This window comes from Micropterus salmoides, unplaced genomic scaffold, assembly GCF_014851395.1.
Source record: "Micropterus salmoides isolate LMB-PRFRI ecotype aquatic unplaced genomic scaffold, ASM1485139v1 Ms_hic_scaffold_5, whole genome shotgun sequence".
NCBI lineage: Eukaryota > Metazoa > Chordata > Actinopteri > Centrarchiformes > Centrarchidae > Micropterus > Micropterus salmoides.
In genome coordinates, this window is record NW_024044237.1 from 10,226,487 (window position 1) to 10,246,784 (window position 20,298).

The 20,298-nt window shown below is 40.1% G+C and overlaps 2 protein-coding genes across 3 annotated transcripts; both read left to right on the plus strand.

Annotated features, from left to right (window-relative positions):
* The first annotated feature begins 1,905 nt into the window (after positions 1 to 1,905).
* On the plus strand, positions 1,906 to 10,162 carry sting1 (stimulator of interferon response cGAMP interactor 1). Of its 2 annotated transcripts, XM_038698799.1 has the most exons (7): positions 1,906 to 2,030; positions 3,338 to 3,564; positions 4,595 to 4,781; positions 6,086 to 6,194; positions 6,542 to 6,786; positions 9,100 to 9,286; positions 9,684 to 10,162. In XM_038698799.1, the coding sequence occupies exons 2-7, from the start codon at positions 3,338 to 3,340 to the stop codon at positions 9,950 to 9,952; spliced, it is 1,224 nt and encodes a 407-aa protein (XP_038554727.1). In that variant the 5' UTR covers positions 1,906 to 2,030; the 3' UTR covers positions 9,953 to 10,162. The 2 variants fall into 2 exon arrangements, with proteins under 2 accessions (XP_038554727.1, XP_038554728.1); XM_038698800.1 differs by lacking the exon at positions 3,338 to 3,564 and having other exon boundaries at positions 1,941 to 2,030.
* Positions 10,163 to 18,611: 8,449 nt separating this feature from the next.
* Positions 18,612 to 20,149, plus strand: si:ch211-39i2.2 (uncharacterized protein LOC449866 homolog). Its single transcript, XM_038698801.1, has 2 exons — positions 18,612 to 18,884; positions 19,373 to 20,149. The coding sequence occupies exons 1-2, from the start codon at positions 18,707 to 18,709 to the stop codon at positions 19,813 to 19,815; spliced, it is 621 nt and encodes a 206-aa protein (XP_038554729.1). The 5' UTR covers positions 18,612 to 18,706; the 3' UTR covers positions 19,816 to 20,149.
* The last annotated feature ends 149 nt before the right edge of the window (positions 20,150 to 20,298 follow it).

Here is a 20,298-nt window from a genome sequence, read left to right on the forward strand (position 1 = left end):
CATTCCCACACAATGCATTGAAAATATAACATGCAAGAGTCAACAGCAACACTTAATAGAGAGTTACGTAAGTCCTTTTGGAATATGTGAATTGATTCTAATAAGACATTAGAATCAGCTTTTTAAAAAGTTTTATAATATGTACATAATAGTATAATGTAAACTCTTCATGTCATTATTAACCCACACATTTCCAAAATATTACAAGGACATGACCTCATTGTCCTCAACGGTAGTGATGCCGCTGCCTAGAGACAGTGATTCCCAACCAGTGGTACTTCTGCCAGGAGGTACATGGAAAGCTTGTAGAGTGGCTTAATTCATTTGAAAATATGGTGTATATAATATTTAGGAATAATAATAATAATTATTATATGGATATTAGAGATGGACAGAGCCGCAGAAGGGCATCAACCCAGCGGCAGGACCGGTATCTGCTCCTTTGTGTGAGGAGGAACAGGAGGAGCACTACACAGAGCCCAACAAAATTACCTCCAGCGGGGTACTGCTGTGCATGTTTCTGACAAAACTATCAGAAACAGACTCCATGAAGGTGGCATGAGGCCCCGACGTCTTCTACTGGGATCCGTGCTCACAGCCCAGCAATGTGCAGCTCGATTAGCATTCGCCAGAGAACACCAGAATTGGCAGGTCTGCCATTGGCGCCCTGTTCTCTTCACAGATGAGACCAGGTTCACACTGAGCACATGTGACAGACTTGAAAGCGTCTGGAGTGGTGAACATTATGCTGCCTGCAACATCATCCAGCATGATTGGTGGTGGGTCAGCGATGGTCTGGGGAGGTATATCCTTGGAGTGTCACACAGGCCACGTGCTAGCCAACAGTACTTTGACTGCTGAAATCCTCAGAGCAATTGTCAGACCTTATGATGGTGCAGTATGCACCGGTTTCCTCCTGGTGCAGGACAATGCCCGGTCTCACGTGGTAAGAGTGTGTAGGCAGTTCCTGGATGACGAAGGCATTGATGCCATTGACTGGCCCTCACTTTCCCAGACCTGAATTCAATGGAGAACCTCTGGGACATTATGTATCATGGATCACATTGTGCATCAACACCGTCAAGAAGCGCCACAAACTGTTCAGGAGCACACTGATGCCCTGATTCAGGTCTGGAAGGAGATTCCCCAGGACACCATTCTATATCTTATCAAGAGCATGCCCAGACGTTGTCTGTAGTGCATACAGACACATGGGCGCCATACAGACTACTGAGTCACATTTTGAATTGCCATGATGAAAGTCACGTAGGTTGGATCAGCCTGTGATTTCTTTTTTTTTATTTTGATTTGATTTTATGAATGTTTTTGAATCCAGCCCTCAATCGTTTGGGGATTTTGGTTTCCATTGACCGTTATTTTGTTCTAAAGGAATTATACAATGTACAGTAAAGATTTTGAACTTTTTTGTTCATGAAGATCTGACGTGTGATTTGAGTGTTAATTTTTTTGAGCACTGTAGTTAGCTAAAACTAACGGAAACATCCAGTTTCTCCTGTGGTAGTGGCAAACCTGAACAAATCGACCTATACAGTAACAGTTCAATTGTATAAAAATATTGCAATAAACAATAAACAAAACAATAAACACTTTAATGTAATTAACAGTGTTAAACATTCAGTTTATTCAAATAAACACACATTTGAAACATGGTGCTGTTGATTAAGGGGTAGGCTACTTGAGTTAATCTACAGGAGGCTATGTCAGACAGAAAAGACTGTGCAGCATTGGTCTAAGACACATACCAGTTAAAAGTCTGTTCTCATAAATATGTGTAGTTTTATAGTGAGCACTTCCTCTTTCATAATCCTTTGCTGTTTATCTTCATCTGTCCCACCCACTCTGACTGTGTCTCTCTGTTCGGGTAAAGGCAGAGAGCAAATTTAATTGAAATCGAAACTGAAACTGTTGGATGACTGAAGGGGTGGAGAGAACGGAGAGAAAGAAGAGGCAGAAGGAAAACAGAGGACAAAGGATATCTCTGTAAGCTGGATCGCATCAAACGCATTAAGGTAAGGCCCTGTACATTTCTTTGTCTTGTCTTAAAATGCACTGTAATTGTCCCAAGATAGATTATACTTTAACTTTTAACACTGGAATTAGATACCATTACTGACAGATCAAGTTTATGTGATAAAAGGAAGGCATTTCTTGAAGTCTTATTTCTTATTATTAAACTGTCTCATCTTCAAGTGTACAGTATATGTTCCACTTACCTCACCTTCATTGTGTTGTGGTTGTACTGGAATACACTTTGGAATGGATTTAATTGTGTAATTTATAGAACACACGCACTTACTAATTACAGCTTTTGAAAAAACTGTATTCAAATAATTCCAGAATAGGCAAATTGTTCACAAAAGTCAAAATACGTCTTTGATGCTGTTATTTTTATCTTCTTAAATAGTGGCCCTAGACATGTAGAGAGAGTTCAACATTTTAAACACATACACAAATGCCCCAACCTTATTTCTTATTACAACGTGTCTTCTGTTGGGAATCTATAGTAAATACCATTTTAGTTGTACACGTTTGATAATGTGCTAACACATCCTGGTCACTACAACAGTTCAAGACCTGTGACATAGCTTTGGTTTCCAAGTGACATCTAAAAATTATTGAAAGTTTCAAAGATAGATCAAAGTTAATCCCTGACATTTGTCTTGCCACGCCCCTTTCACTGGCACAACAACAACAGGACCAGAGGGAATTTTTGCTTGCCATTGCTGTCAAGTGCTTGGTCTTGGTGGGAATTTTGTGTCTCTGTAAATAATATTACAAATAGTACTATGTCTAGGTATAGACCTGCTCTATATGAAAAGTGAAATGAGATCACTTCTGTTATGCATTGGTGCTATATAAATAAATTGAATTGAACACCTGTGTTTCTATTAACACGCTGTGACACACGTCACTGAGACAACATGCAAGTGTCAGCCCACAGAGACAAGAGAAACCCTGCAATATTAACAGTATATTTACACTTTAAAGGTCCAGAAGACTTTTGCCTTAATGTGTATAGTGTATTTGACAGCTACTGCTGCTGCTGATAATAATAATGATGATGTCTTTTGTGGTTGTAAAAGCTAAATGGTCATTTTAAAGCAATATTTTGCTGGTGGTGAAAACCTTGAATGTCTGAAATTAAGTTTACAGGAAACATTAAACGCAGCCATATTTCTCACTTAACTGCCACACATATTTAATTGAACTGGCTTTGAACAGTTTTCTGGGTGGACCGTGCCCTATGTACTGAGAGATCGATACCTGGTTGTATAAAAGCGTTCCCTGACATCGCTGGATGACTGTTCCCTGACAGATGCAGTGCCTCCAAGATCAGGATGCTCTAATCCCTCGGCCTCGTGGGACTTTGCCAAGGGTGTGTGCCGCGGTGCTGGCTGCCGTATCAATAGGAGTCATCGTGTTACTGTCTCCTGAAAGGTTATTTGGCTGGGTTGCCATGGTAATACTCACCCTGACCCTTGGCCCTCTACTGCACGGGCTTTGTCTGCTAGCAGAGGAGGTGCTGTATCATTCGAACACAAGGTTAGAGAAAAGGTGTGGTTGTGTGTGTTACAGTCAATTGAAGAACGAGGAGAAACAGATCGGTCGAAAGTGGATTTTGAAAAGAAAAATCTGGGCAACATTTTGAATTTAAAGCTTGCGTTCTGGGTAGTACTTTTTTGTAAAGCTGCTCTAACCAATGGATCAAATAACTCATAATGACAAACTCACAATTTCTAACCAGCATGCCTTAGGTTAAGTCCAGCATGCCGGCTGCGCCCCCTCCCCCCCGTGCCACAGATACACTGTCTTGGTATCCCAGACGAGACCAAGACCAGTCTCAAAACCTCTTTTTGATGGTCTTGGTCTCGTCACGGTCTCGACCGCATTCGTACTCGGTCAGTCTCGGACATTGAGTACTTGGGATTTTATTTCAAGACCAGTCAAAACCATACCTTTGGGAATATCAATAAATTACTGATTTATTTGTTAGCATCCTAACTTTGATTGGATGGAAAACATATTGCTTCAAATGCAACAAATAACCTTTATTAAAAATGTGTTGTTACCGTTAACGACCGTTGCCCCATCCCGCAAAGGTATGTGGGTGTTTTAATGGGAACGTGGATCTTTCAGATCAATCTGAGAAGTACCTATGATCTTGTTTCACATTCCACTGTGTTCATGTAATGTGGGGAACAGGTCTTGGTCTTGACTCTGTCTCGCCCTCACTCGGTCTTGGTCTCGACTTGGTCTCAGCCCCTAAAAGTCTTGGTCTCTTCTCGGTCTCAATAAACTCTGGTCTTGGTCTTGACTTGGTCTCAGTTTGGGCGGTCTTGACTACAACACTAGTATACAGTTTACAGTTAGTGATTACATTTCAATTCTACAATTAGGCCACATTCCTATAAATCCAGGTGCTTCCTGTCAACAACACGTTACTTCTTGCTCCAAAGAACATGTAGAGGCAGGTAGAAGTTAACACTGATCTCAGTAGCAGTATGTTTACAGTAATAATTTCAACAAGTTTACAGGGATAACAGAACCCTCTTTCCTTCTCTGTTTTTATCAGGTACCGAGGGGTGCTGAGCCACATGCTGCCAGCCTGCGGTTTGGGGGGAAAGACCCTGCTGACCGCAGGGCTGGCTGGCCTTCTGCTCTACTTGGCCGGACATCCTCTGCCACACAAAGGCCAGTGTGGGAAACTCCTCGTCCTGGCCTCGGTTCTTTACGCGCTGTTCAAAAGCCTGGGAGTCCTGGTGAGGTCCACAACTGACAAATGAGCACTACTGTCTTTGTTTTTCTGGGCCCTCTGTCTTTCTCTTCCACTGCAGTACAAACACAAAAAACTATCCTTTGAAAAGTTGAAAAAGGTAGATGTGTTCCTTCCTAAAGGGCCGTGCTAGTGTCCTGATATACTACCAAGTTTAAGTGTTTTTCTGTCCTTCCAGGATGCCATTAGTTAGACATCTCTTCATGTAACAAATGACAGGTTAGGCTAAATGTATGGAGTGGACATCTGGGGCATTGCAACCTTGTTTATACTTTAGCAAAGGCTAGAAACCAATTTTAGGATTATGTTTCAGAAGATACTCCATATAACTTATTTAGCAGCCAGTCACTGTCCCGGGAAAATGCTTCTGGTGTCTTTTTTCTTAGACAAAGCCTCCTTCAACACCGTACCTTTGACGACTAGTGTTTGTACAACACCTCTGAGCCCTGCAGTGGATATCAGGTTGTGCTGTCAATCTGCTGAGCCCTCTCATAACCAACACCCCTCACTAACATGAAGTGGGAGCAAGCTAACAAGCTAACACTTTGAGACACATGCTACTTGTGCTAGCAACAAATCATACACTTCAGCTGTCAACATACTAACTAACAATACCCAGCTAACAACATGTTAGGCTTACTAGCATGTTGCCAAGATAAAAATCATGGCACAAGTAAAACTGTTAAACCAGCTTATGTGAATCAACTAAACTAAACAACTCTAAAAGATAATTATATACTTTAAAAACACTTGGAAAAATGGTAGCCTACAGTGAATCTTTCTCTTCATATTCTTCATTAATTTAGTTATTTTATTTGATCAGAATCTGAGCGCGTACTTACAGCATAGTAGAAGTGAAAAATAGCTCAATTTTAGCATTAGAGCTCAACACTTAAGACAGAACCGTCCCTATGTAGGAACACTTCCCGAAGCATCAGTTGATTGTAATTGATATGACATTTCTGGAGTAAAAATAGGCTCAAAATATGTCTTCATCAGCAAGAATGACCATAGCACTCCCGCTGTTCTCAAAGACTTGCAGTGTAACTCTGACCCCGCTGTTCCCTCAGGCTCCTTATACAAACTGGCAGCATTGCCCCAGTCTCTGTCCCCTGCTTCCGCACTGAATTAAATCTAAAAATATATACCTCCTATATAGGAAAGGGCAGCTTGGGTGCAGGGATGCCCTTTTCTTTCACCTGACACCTTCCCAAAGGTGTCAGGCGACTCCTGAGCACAGGTGATGTGTTGTGACATTCTTCTGATTTTGATTCTGTGGTTGGTGTACAGGGCCCGTCAGAGGTGGAGGTGTCAGACATCTGCGAGCGGAGAAAGATGAACGTGGCCCATGGCTTGGCCTGGTCCTTTTACCTGGGCTATCTGCGACTCGTGCTACCGCGTCAGTAACATCCAAACACACACACACAAACCATTTCCAATTGGCTTGTCCTTCTTCATTTAACATTACACAGCCGTCACTGGAGTACCAGTTTGTGGAATTTACTTACTACTTACTACACAATATAATCAATTTAATTGGCTATACACTACAAGTCTGTTTTTAGAATAACCTCTAAGCTACACCACCATCAAATATTAATCTTTGGTGATACTTCAGCTGTATTCTCTATCCGTTGTGGTTTACAGAGTCATAGTATTGCACCTTGCACTACATTATAGTGATTCTACAAATATGGCTGAATGTGAATAAAGTGATATAAAATAATGTGTTGTGTGTCCATTCAGATTTGGAGGATTCCATCACAAAATTTCATGCCACCCATCAGGCAAACAGCCCCTTCAGGAGTCGTGGCTCCAGGAAGCTCCTTATTCTCATACCTCTCAACGCCAACATTTCTCACAAGCTGGAGGACGAGGACGACAACATCCATTTCTATGACAACTTACCCAACAATGAAATAAACAGGGCGGGAGTCCGGGGGCGGGTCTACAAGCACAGCGTCTACAGAGTACTGGACGGGGATGGAAAGGTAGGCAGGGGTGTAATATAATAGATACAGATTTAGATTATACCAGATCTTAGATTGTAAGAACACATGCTGAAGTGCTTTCACGTATGTTGACATAAAAGCTGAAAAGCCTGATGCCATCCATCCATTGTCTGTTCTTTTTAAAAATCGCAGCATGCACTGAGATAAAGGAAAGGAAACAGGTCTCCAGTCTCCCTCAGTCCTGTGTACCTTTATTTTATGTTATAGATCTTAAATTGGATTGCAAACCGCTGAGGTTAGCCATCACAGTTTAAGCAGATTATATTCAGAAATGTCTCTCAGTTTCATAGCAAAAATGTTCAGTCAAAATTAAATAAGAGATCCTGCAGTTTCAATGCCACTGAGTTACTTGTGCTGCAATTCAACTTAGCCTCTGTCTTCTTATTGCCAGAGAGTTGAAAGACTTAGTGTGCTGGTATTTTATCCTTTGATCAGATTTGTAAAGACTGCACAGCTAAAATGAAACATACTGTAGAAAGTGGCAGACTCGAGGGGCAGTTTCTGCATAGTTTTTTCAGTATTTCAAGATAGCACGTCAGTGTGCTCTATATTCAATATGTTTGATGTAGCAAATCTAACACTGACTGTACTCAAAACCACCTCTGTAGTTGCGTGGAAGGAAAGTAAGTTTGGGCTGCATGACAGCATCCTGAGTTTCATGTGAGACCAGAAATAGCCACAAATTATATCAAAGTGATTACAAGAATGATGTTATGTCATTACACAGAATAAGGTGATAATCCAGGTTTGACCCTATACCATTTAGTCCAGTGATGTACTTAAATATAATTTTGAGGTACTTCACTACATTTCAGAGGGAACTGTTATACTTTTACATTTACACAGCTATGGTTACCGTACAGATTAAAAGTTGTAACAAAACATGTCACCATCCTACAAATGTGGGCTGCAGCTAGTGTTTGTTTTGATTGTGGATTAATCTGATGAACATTTTCTTAATTACTGAAATAATTGCTTACTCTATAAAATGTCATAAAATAGTGATAACTGTCCAGAGTGGCGTGTCTGAAACCCAAAGACTTAAATTGACAATGGTATAAAACCAGAGAATGTTTGGAGTTGCTGATTGAAAAATTACTATTAAAATTGTTTTTCTGTCCAGCAACTACTTGTTTAAACTCTGATACAAATATGGCCAGCTAGAACATTAAAATGAAAATCAGTGGTAATATTCCATTGATATTTCTATAAATATATAATTCCATAACGAGTAGCCTTGTACTACTTTTGATACCTTAACCCTTGTTCCCTCCTCAAATTTGGCACCTTCTCGACACCTTCGTGGCAAAAACATACACGCACAAAAAAACTTCTCTTAAATAATCATATATCGATATTTTTGTTTTTAATTCATAAATCACTTACACAACTTCTACCTTGCTCAAAACTACCAAAAAATCAATTATTTTCATGATTTTAACCCTTTAAATGCCAGTTTAATTATTTGAATCATTTCAATATTTATTACAAAAAAACACAATATTTCCATTAAATAAAAAGCAGGGATGATATGTCAAAGATTAGCAACAAAATTGATTTGATTGCATGAGTATATTTAATGTAGTGTCAGATTTAAAATTAGACACCTTCTGGACACCTTCGTGTCAAAAATGTACATGCACAAAAAATCTGCTATTAAAAAAAATTTCATAAATCACTTTAAGCGAGACTATGTCACAATGAATAACACATTCTTCTTCTTACAAATGAAAAGTTTAATTCATAAGCAATAAAACACCCTTGCTCAATTCCACCATTGAGAGATCTGGTGTGACCAGTAGCTTATTGTAGCTAATGTAGTCAAACTTTGGTAGATATTACTGTAGTAACTGATGTTGCAGAGTCATTTTGCTGACTTGATAACTCACCTCTGGTTGTCCAGTGTTACGGCCTTATTACGGAATTTATTTCCACTCTACACACTACACATTAAAATACTCTTTTATCTTTCTTTGCCAAAAACATGTTTTGAGACTATAAAAGACAGACTGAGACTAGTGGCACCGTTTTTACACACTTCCCTTCCATAGCACAGCACCAGTACCACCTCCTGACTAAATCTAAGAAATTCACCTGCGGAGACATAATTTTGCAAAGCACAGTAACAGCACCATCTACTTGTAAAACATGGTAATCAAACATTTCTTGTGCCACAATTCCACAAGCTTTTAAAGGATTAGTTGTCCTGTGATGTATCTACCTCTGGGTGTCTGTTTTGTCTCTGTTTTTGCTAATGTGTGTGTGTGTGTGTGTGTGTGTGTGTGTAAACAGGCCCATGAGTGTGTGGTGGAGTATGCAACGCCTCTGCTGACGCTTTACAGCATGTCCCAGGAGAGCAGCGCTGGTTTCGGGGAGCCTGAGCGCAGACAGCAGGTTCTGCTCTTCTACAGGACCCTGCAGGACATACTGGATCACTCGCTGGAGTGTCGCAACCGCTACACACTCATCCTGCTCAAAGGTAGGAAGACAGTCAAGCGTGTGTCTGTGTGTGTGGGGAAACTTTATACGCACATTGTGGCATCAGACAGACTGCTTTTAGGGGGATTTCAGCTTTTAGCTTATCCGCCCCTCCACAAGGATTGACAATCAGGATTTGTGTATTTATGGTTTTCTTTTGCAGTATGTGTGTTTAAAAAAAAAAAGAAGGTGCCTTATGCCACACAGTAGACCTGAAATGAAGGATGAAACCCAGTTTCATAGCATAAATACGCCATCATGCGATTTTAGCATAGTTATTAGATTATCATTTATTTCACAAGGATACCTTTTTTAAAAGAAATGAGTGAAAAACAATGACAATGATTAGAGGCAGGGTGCTCGAACAAAACATCGATAATGTTTGCTTCTTCTTCTAGATGAGCACGAGGACGACCCTCACGTCCTGTCCAAGGCCATCCTCAGACACCTGCAGCAGCAGGAGAAAGAGGAGTTCTGCCTCACCCCACCCCCTCACCAGGAGACGGAGCACCCGTTGTCGAGTACTCCAAGTTCCCTCCCCATAAACAATTACTGGCACCACCCCGACCCAATGAGCAGGGAGCCCACGCTCATGTTTAGCCTGGAGAGACCTCTGCCTCTCAAGGAACCTGTTGAGAACACCGACGATTATCAAGGAAGACAATAAACACTGTTTTGTCATAGTATAGTCTTGTTATACATATACCAGCCTGACAGATAATAGCAATTAAAACCTTTGCCACCTTTGCTTAGCAGAAGAGTTATGTTTCATTTGACCTTCTCTGTGTTTAATGGTTTAGTGAGTAACTATTGCCAGAGTCTCTGGCAACAGTATTATGTGTCATTGTGACCAACATTAAAGGTTAAGTATGTAATATTTCTGAGGATTTATTGACAGAAATGCAAAATAATATTCATAACTATATTTTCAGTGGTGTATAAAGACCTTACATTGAACCGTTATGTTTGTATAACCGTCACTACATTGAATGCATACCACGAAGAAGAGGAAATAATAATAATAATAATAATAATATATGGAAGGTTCTAATGTGGGGCTGATGTTTTCAAAGCGGTGCTGAAGTTGTCTGTTTTTTGCTGGACAGGTAGGCTAATTAAGTTAGTCGGACTTTAGCGATGCAAATGAAAACTACTTACGTAGTTGGATTAATTTCATGTATATTCTCCAGCGCTGTTTTGGCTTACATTCCTGAGACAATCAGCTGATCACTAATTGGCCATAAAATGGCAGCTTACAGCACCGAAGCTCAGATCTGCCCGCTAAACTTTTACTGCCCTGGTAGAAAAAATATGTAGTTGGATTATACTTTGATGTAGTTATTCTACAGCGCTCTGTTATTGCTTTGTTACGTGGACAGAAATGTGCCGTTACCTTCGTGAGACAATCAGCTGATGAATATTATTGGCATTTAAACAGTAACAGCAGGGAAGCTCAGATCAGCAGCTAAACTTCACATTTTACAGCCCTGGTGGAAAACATTTACCACAAGCTGAAGTTATGGCTGTCAGTACTACTATGTGTTTCCGTTGTATTTAAAAAAATTAAAAAAGACATTTTGGTAAGATTTGCAGATTGCTTATCTAATTAATTAAGCAAAGCGAAACTTCATGTATTATGTGGTTTATAATGGACTGTGGTGCAGAAACAGTGAGGCTTACATTTTCCTGTTATCAGTCAGTGGTCATAGTTGATGCACTAGATGAAATTGTTTTTGAGATGTTCTTCATTTACTTTGGTACATTTACATTTATTCTATCTATGTAAAGAAACTTAATTTCTTGACTGGCAACTCTCTGCTATCACATAGACGATGTCTTTTGTCATGTCTGGGGCACTGTACCTACAGTATACTACTCGCTTGGATAGGGGAGGGGAGGGGTGGGTGCAATTTGTTGTAATTCGCAATTCTCACCACTAGATGTCACTAAAACTTACACACTGAACCTTTAATTGCAATTGTGGAAAACCCTCAGACTGAACACAGAGAGCTTGCTTTAGTGCCAAGGAGGTGTTGCAACTGGAAAGTGTTGTTAAGAGATCAGGATGTGATCTTCTGCCAACATCAGCCCATCCAGTTAATATGCGGTTAAATTAGTCTAGAGCAAAAGTGTCCAGTCGTCCTGCATTTAGCTATTTCACTATTCAACTGAACCTCAATGAGCTTTCAAAGAAAGGGACAGAGCGGATAGTTAAAATGAAAACACTTTGTCTCAATAAAGATTTAAAGTTGTGCAAATGTTGTTGAAGCAACGGAAAGTATGACAACATAATCATTGTGAAGGGAAAATGGGCATTCATTATGGGTGAAACAAAGTTGTAGGTAGACCAGGACAGTGTGAAACAAGGGAAAAACAAGTACAATTGTGTTTTATGACGTATAAACGAAAGATACAGTCACATGACACCTCACACCGCGCCTGTTTCTCGGTGTCTCACATGCACACACACCTCATGACCTGAAACTGCTCGGTGAGGTTGCATCAGACATGTAGAGGCAGAGGTGAGATAAGGACAGAGGGATCTGATCCAAACCATGCTGAATTATCAACACAACTTTGGAATACTGCATATCCAGATGATTTATAAGGTGCAAATGTAGCATGTACACAGTTAGAGACAAAATATCAAACAATGTGGGCCTTTGTTTTAAGCTCAGCGGCACTGTGCATGATGAAGTAGGCCTGACAGGTCAGTGGTTCTCAACCTGAGAACACAACATTAAATTTATTTCCCCTACATGTATGTATCACTCTTTGGTAGAACTGCTTATAAACACACACTTGTGATGAGGGGTCAAGGGTCAAGAAGGTGCTGTACAGCTCACTTGCCTTGCTCCGGACCACTTATGGAGTTAAACAAAACATGCTTTTGGTTGGTCAACAGCACAATCAGAATCAGAATCAGAATCAGAATCAGAATCAGCTTTATTGCCAGGTATGTGTTCACATACGAGGAATTTGACTCAGGATTGTACATTTTTCATGATGTGCTTACTCATACAAAAATACCATAACACAATAATAAAATAATAATAAAATACAATAAATAATCAGACACAAACTACAGTATAAACAACACTAATATACACACTATGAACAAAACAATATAGATATATTGACAAATAGTGCAGTGATCAGAGTACAAAGGATGCAAGAGTAAACTATTATCCTCATTATGTACATGTTGAAGGTGGATATGATATACAGATACACATATACATACATGCATACATGTACACATGTACACAGTGTGATGGAGCATAGTGCAAAGGATGCTGGAAAAAATAAAAAAGACCTATGACCTTATGACCTGAGGTAGGTGTATTGGTATGCAGAATATACAATATGACATAGTATGAACAGCACTGAAATAGAGAATGGTGAATAAATAAATAATAGTAGTAACCAGTAAACAGGTGGCTGATTAGAGACAGAGTTACTGGGTTATTGCACAGGAATTGTTCCTGACACTGTGAGTCAGAAATCAGCTGTTCATCAGAGTGATGGCTTGTGGAAAGAAACTGCTTCTGAGTCTGTTGGTTTTGGCGTACAGTGCTCTGTAGCGCCTACCAGAGGGGAGGAGCTGGAACAGGTTGTGTCCGGGTTGAGATGGATCTGCAGTGATGTTTCCTGTCTAAGTCCTGAATGGAGGGCAGGTTGGCACCGATTATTTTTTCTGGAGTCCTGACTGTATGTTGTAGTCTGTCCTTGTCCTTTTTGGTGGCAGATCCAAACCAGAGAGTGATGGAGGTGCAGAGGACAGACTGGATGATGGCTGTATAGAACTGGATCAGCAGCTCCTTAGGCAGGTTGAGCTTCCTGAGCTGACGCAGGAAGTACATCCTCTGCTGGGCCTTCTTGATGATGGTGTCAGTGTTGGGCTCCCACTTCAGGTCCTGGGATATAGTGGATCCCAGAAACCTGAAGGATTCCACAGCAGACACAGGGCTGTTGAGTATGGTGATGGGGGGCAGAGTGGGGGGGCTCCTCCTGAAGTCCACGGTCATCTCCACAGTTTTGAGCGTGTTAAGCTCCAGGTTCCTCTGACCGCACCAGAGACCAAGCTGATCAACCTCCCGTCTGTAGGCCGACTTATCACCGTCCCGGATGACGCCGATGACCGTTCAGGAGTTTCAGATGGGTCTCCTGAGGTGCAGTTGTTGGTGTAGAGGGAGAAGAGCAGTGGGGAGAGCACACACACGTCCTCTTTACAGATCTTGAGTGCAGGTGCAAGCCCTCATTTAAACTTATTCACCATTCAATAGGTGCCTTAGGGAACCTTTTTTTAGATAACAATGTAATTTCATTTTATAGATTTATAAAACAACACTGAACAGTGCACGATGCATAGTGGAACTCTCTTTTAGTGAATGACTTGATCCTCTGACTTTTCATTTAGCGCAACCAGGAACTCAAAATGCTGACTTACTCAGTGAAATGTCTCAACATCAATATTTTGGTTTATGACAAAAGACATGCAACAGCAACACTAATGACTTCAAACTAGGGCTGTGCAATATAGCCAAAAAAAAAAGAATTCAATATCAATAATTAGGGTCAAAATGTGACAAACACTTGATGCCAAACAGGGGCGGCTGTGGCTCAGGAGGTAGTAATTGGAAGATTGGCGGTTCAATCCCTGGCTCCTTCAGGCTCTGTGTCCTTGAGCAAGATACTGAACCCCGAATTGCCCCCGAAGGCTGTATGTAAGTTCTATTTCAGCACTTAGGCTCAGTGTATGAACGTGGGTGAATGCAATGTAGCGTAACAGCTCTTTGAGTGGTCGCAAAGACTAGAAAGGTGATATACAAATACAGAGCATTGACACACACACAGAGCATTTGGATCACTTAACAAATCTAAGGTAGAACATTCAAAACTATAATGATAAAATCTTTCTTCAAAAAATATGATCAGTAAATATTTTTTTAGTCCCTTTTCCTCAACAAAATAAATATCTAAATAGAAAAATTAAGTTTGATTCAAATGAATTAAATCAAACATTTATTGACAATATATTGAACATTTGTTATATTGTTATTATATTTTACAGAGTAAATGATTGATCCATTAACAAAATGGCTTCCAGCAAATAGTGGACACTTTTGTAAACTGAGCAAGGTTTATTTCAGCAACATGAGTTTTTATGTCAATAACCAGGCAGTTGTTTCATCAGGGCACTGCATGAATTGGTATGTTTTGACCACAATCCCTCGTTATGTAAGGATTAAAAAAAACAACAGTCACTTGTTATAGAAATTGCAACAAAGACAGATGATTACCAGAAACAGGTCTGACTTGTTCTCCACCAGCTGTCTGACATCAGCTGACACATGATGTATGGGACTAAAAGCAGTTGTTAATGCCAGAACCTTTAAGGGTGTATCACATACATTTCTGATTAGCTATAATATCCTAAGAATCCTAAATCATAACGAATCAGCTGGAATCAAGAATGATCTGTCTGGTCACCTGTACAATCACAAAGAGTCAACAAAACGTTGGTTTTGTAAGAAATGGAAGAACTCGATCATTCAATACCTCATTTAATAAAAATGCTATTTCAAAGGGAATGACATCAGCCTGTTCTGCACAGTGTCAATCTTTTCTTATTTGCAGTTTTGCAAATTGATGCATGTCCCTCATTGTTCTCTTAGATAGCCATGACTTCATACAACATGACAAAACAGTACTGGTGGCCACCATCACTCAGAATTTGGTGGTGCTGGTTGTTCAAGTTTAGGTGGAAAATGCTTGTTTTTTTACATTAAAGTAGGTTTTCATTTGGAACTGATGACTGAGGTGTTGGGCAGTAACGTGTTACTCAGTAACTGTAATATTATTTCTTTTCCCAGTAACTAGTAGTATAAGGGATTACTATTTCCAAAACAGTAATATTATTACAGTTACTAATCTAAATAACGCTGTGTTACTGCGTTACTGAACGCAACATCCTTGAAGTGAATGCGCGACTGCGTGGCAGGTCAGCGGCACCAGACCTGATGTTGTTCAAGTCAGCTGTTAGCCAAAAAACTAGTGGTGGTAGTGAAAGTAATATAGTAATGTAAACTGTTTTACCCAGTAATAAGTAAAGTAATATTATTACTTTCTAAATAGTAATATGCAACTAGTAACTTATTACAACACAACAGACTTGTGTTTCAGATACTGTCTTACAAGCCAAGAGACAGAGACCCATGACCACACAGGCAATGTGGGTCAGTTAGGTTGCAAACACAATGTATTTCCCCTGCAGTTCCACTGAAAGACACTTCCTCCTTGGTGGTAAGTCTTTCTGACGACAGCATCTAATCTGAACGGGATTGGTTAGGAGCTGTGATGTCACAGCAGGGAGATTTCCAAAGCAGGTGAGTAAGGCAAGAGGTCAATGTGCAAAAAAACTGCCTTCCTCCTTCGTGTCTGCTCCCACGTCAGGCCAGGAAGGACTTTAAGGCAAACAATCCTGGCTGTTAGTGAGTGTGTGAGTGTGTGTGTGTTCCCAAGATGAACGGGACATTGTTCAGCTAGTTTCACTCTAACAGCCAGACAACTGAAGCGAATGTTAATGTAACTATTTTGACATTCGATATTTTCCACAAATAGTTATGTTTCTATGTATCAAACAACAAGAAATCTAAGATGTTGCAGATAGTCTCAATTAAACTATGTGGCCATATGCATAAAAACACATCATTCATGTAACACTATGCAATAAAAGCACTTTACTAGATAAAATGAAAAAAATATCTGAAAAAGATAAATAATATAACCTGGGTCAGGACCACATAGCTCCTTAAATTTAAGATTTAAGGTTTGTTAAGTAATTGTGGCTCTAATTTGGGTAATTTTTTTTATGTGGGGTGGGAGTTTAAATAAGAAAAATATAGTCCTGTGTTTAGTGGATGCTACCAGGTGTGTGTCTGAATGGCGTGTCAGACCATGTTACTCACCTGTGAGTAAGGCAGGGCTCATGCCACCATGTCTCGACCTGATGTGCTCAAACACACTCACAGGAATACACTAAAAGCAGATATGAGAGTTACATTTCCTGGAAAATGACATAAAGCATAACCAATGTGGCTTTTTAAAATCCAACCAGGAAGATCATTTCATGTTACAAGTACATTTTTTTCTCAGTAAAATCCTTGGGAAATTCTGATTAATGTATTAAAGATGTTTACCCTAATTGTTTCACCATGGATACTGTAAGATTTCATAACAAGACTATTTATATCAAAAGAAAAAATGCTAAGGGTAATTAACTGATCAAAGGCAGCACTATTTCACTAAATGTCAGCAAACATTTTGTAAATTACACTTGTATTACATCTTTCAGTTTTAAGGTTTAAACTGTTTCCCATCTGAGGAGGACTGCCAACAATTTCAGTATTTCTCCATTCTGGATATTTCCTTCACGCCAGCAACACTCTTGAAGAGATTAATACATGAAATAAGCACTTCTATCATTTAGCAATACTAATGATATTCAGTAGGAGTAGAAACTAAATTCCTACATCCCTGCATGGTGGTGGGGGGTAGAGAACCTCTCGCTCCCAGGCTTTTGATAAACAACAGAAATCAGGTGTGGCACTTGAGATTTTTCCCCAGACTGGACAACACCCTCTCAGAGCAATTCAAAACAACCACATTAAAACTCACCTAGAGGGAATTCAATACTTACCTTAAGAAGCATCTGTAAGTAGCTGTATGTTGATTCGTTCATGCCTTATTCAACATGTTGAATTTTAGTTTTTAGATCCATACCTTTTTCTTTAACAATTTCTACTACTTGCTGGATCATATTACTTGTTATTTGTTATATTTGTGTTTCCCCTGAAATGTGTTTTTATAAAGCACACATAAACAATGCATTACAAGGACACTGTTATTAACTCATTAGACATAGTACTTGCCTGTAGTCTGTGCATAAAGACATTTACCCGCTGAAAGGTTCATTTAGACATACACCACATTATGCATGCCCTAAATATTGGTCATAGGCAAGTAGATTTCCATCTAAATGCCTGTTAAATTTATTAGTACTTTCAAATGGAAGATTTTTATATCAGTTATCGCCAGTGGTAGAAGAAGTTCTCAGATCCTTTGCTTAAGTAAAAATATCAATACAACAATATAAAAATACTCTATTACAAGGAAAGTCCTATGTTAAAAATTAAAAAGTGAAAGTACAGATGAATTAGCAGTAAAATAATCTTCTTAAAATTAAAATGAATTGATATGAAAAAAAAATGCCCTGTGACAGTTATACCATTATATTATATATTGTGGGATCATTAATACAAGTGCAGTTAATGTGTAAGCAGCATTTTACAGTTTTTTCCTGGAAAGATGTCTTTAATTTTTTCCGCTACAGTAATAATGGGGGAAATGTGAATTTACGTGACAAGAAAGGTTTATTTTAACCCAAGTAACTTACAATTCATTATTCATTTATTACATGAAACTTTATTTTCCAAATTGACTTGACTGCATTTTTTCATTTTCAGCTGACCTGCTGTGCCCACTCACTCTAGAGTATGATAGCAATGGAAGTGTAATAATTGAAAAGTCTTTCATTTCCCATAATTACAACCAAATTTAATGCTATGAATCTGGAAAAGGACCTGTAGAATGTAGTGTTATCCTGTATATAGGGGCCTACTGTTGGGCTGTGAAATCTACAAAAATTGTATTATATTTTATCAGCTAATTATATGTTTTGGATGAGATTCAGTTTCAGAGTTACTAATAACTTTGGGGTAAATGTAACGTTGGTGACATATAATAACTTGGGTAGATAAAATCTAAAATTGGGTGTGTGGAGTTACAAAAAGGTAAAGTACAAGTACCTTACAACTTGAGTAAATGCCCTCATACATACATTCCACCACTTATTATTATTATTATTGAGCTCCAGCTATTTGTGGGGAATACTGTAAGAATAGCCCAACGTTACGTTTTGATGCTGCTGACAATGTTTGCCAGTCGGTCCTGCTAAGTGGCTAATGCCTGGCAAATAACAGGACATGAAAATGAACACAAGTGCAAAAAGTTACGTGTAAAGTTGTTAGAGTGGTATAATATCCCACTACTCTTACTTTACATTCAGTGTTTGTCTGAAATCCCTACGTGACAGGTGTCAGCTCTGTCCTCCCTCCCCGGTGCAATGCCCTGACATGTTGCGTGAGCCTCCGCCGCCCTGAATCAGGAACCTTCTGGAGTGAGCCGGTAAGCCCCGCCCGCTCACGAGCGAGCTCTGCTGATGCAACCAACGGCTCGCCGGGTATAAAAGTCTCGCGCTCCTCGCATAGAGTTGCTCAGCTCACTTAACCTACTACATGGAGAAGATACAGACCAAACGTTTGGAGGGGATACCGGAGCTTCACACACAGGAATCAGGATGGTCTATACCACGGCTCTGCTCTTTGGACACGGAGTGCCCGTCCCTTCGGAGGAAGAAAGTGTCGTAGAGATGATCGGAAAGTACTTTTCCCAGCTCACGGCCCCGGGCCAAAATACGAGTGCAGCCCGGCGGGGCAGCGTTGAGAGCTGCGACGAGAGAGAGAACAACTCTCTTTGTAAGTTGTTTTAAAAAGTTAAATATAGTTTTGCTAGTGATGGACAAAAAGAAAAGGCAAAAAGTAGTTGATTTAAACTCCTCTCTAATTGGCAGAACCATATATTGATATTAATGCATAACCATAGTCGTTACATGGGAACTTCAACTATATAATTTAGTGGAAGCGCAAATTAATTAGCTGAATTCCTTGATGGGGTTGTGTCTGATGTAACCGATCTAGGTCTTGGATCAGCTGATGACACTTCTCCTCTCAGCTGCTGATACAAAGCCTTTGTTTAGTGCAGCATTGCAAGACATTTATCACATGAGGCAAGTAAAATGACAGAGCAAGGGTCAAAGGATTGCTTTAGTGATGACAAACTGGAAATGCATTTCAGCGACAGTGGATGTGAAAAGGCAAATTAAACAACCGCATCCATTCATTAAAAATGCATTTACTGCCATTAAAACTAAAATTATGCCAACACTCTTGTTCTCTTTCTACAGTTTCCGACTTGGACGCTGGCTTTGAGCAGGAGCGGCTCCTTCAGCAGAATGTGACCCGGCAGATGGAGCGCCTTCTGACAAGGGCCAAACCTTCCACCCTCCACTGCCAGGTGCTGCTGCTGCCTCGCCAGATGACCACCAGGGTGGGCCAGGACGTGGTGCGCTCCTCTGCGGATGAGCCCTGCGGGCTCCGGGGCGCCTCCATCAAAGTCTATGTGGAGGGCAAAGATGGCCTGACGTTTGTTGGGAGCATCTTCCCAGACCCAAGTGTCACCTCGACGTTTGAACTATCTGTGATCTTCAAGGCAGATAAGGATGACGGCTGGCCGCCACTCATGCACATTTTTGACACCAACAAAGTGTTGAAGCTGAGACCACAGTACCGGCTGGTGAAGAGGAAGCTCTACTCCTCCGCCAGCCCTGTCATCCATGATTTCAACTAGGGGCAATGCTAAGAATGTAAACCCGTTTCACTACATTTTGTGTGACTGTGATTCCTAACTTTACAAGCACAGGTTTGGCCTGGACAGCACAGGGAAATACTGGAGTTTCCCCGTTTATATTATATTGTCTGACTTGGAGCAGGAGGTCAAACTGCTTGTTTCCTACACTCTGTAGCCAACATGTCCACAGCATTTTGCACAATGGTTGAACGTTAAAAGTGTACACTGTAAACATAAACTTCCTTCCAGGACTGGGCAGGTCTCACTCCTGATGTGTGATGTACTTTTGTTATTTATGCAATTGTAAAGTAAACATTGTTTTTTTTTTACCCAACAAAGTGTCCTGTGCTTGAATTTCAGTGTACTATATACTTCTGTATACTGTAAAACATTTCCCACCACAAAGCTACAGACATCTGTAGCTCACATTTATGGGGCTCTATGCTTAATGACAACTGATATTTAAGTTGTTCGCGTGTTGCT

Coding starts and splice junctions, on each gene's coding strand:
- sting1 (XM_038698799.1), top strand. CDS start 3,338: ATGCAGTGCCTCCAAGATCAGGATGCTCTAATCCCTCGGCCTCGTGGG. Junction 4,782..6,085: donor TCAAAAGCCTGGGAGTCCTG/GTGAGGTCCACA, acceptor GTTGGTGTACAG/GGCCCGTCAGAGGTGGAGGT. Junction 9,287..9,683: donor CACACTCATCCTGCTCAAAG/GTAGGAAGACAG, acceptor TTCTTCTTCTAG/ATGAGCACGAGGACGACCCT.
- si:ch211-39i2.2 (XM_038698801.1), top strand. CDS start 18,707: ATGGTCTATACCACGGCTCTGCTCTTTGGACACGGAGTGCCCGTCCCT. Junction 18,885..19,372: donor GAGAGAGAACAACTCTCTTT/GTAAGTTGTTTT, acceptor CTCTTTCTACAG/TTTCCGACTTGGACGCTGGC.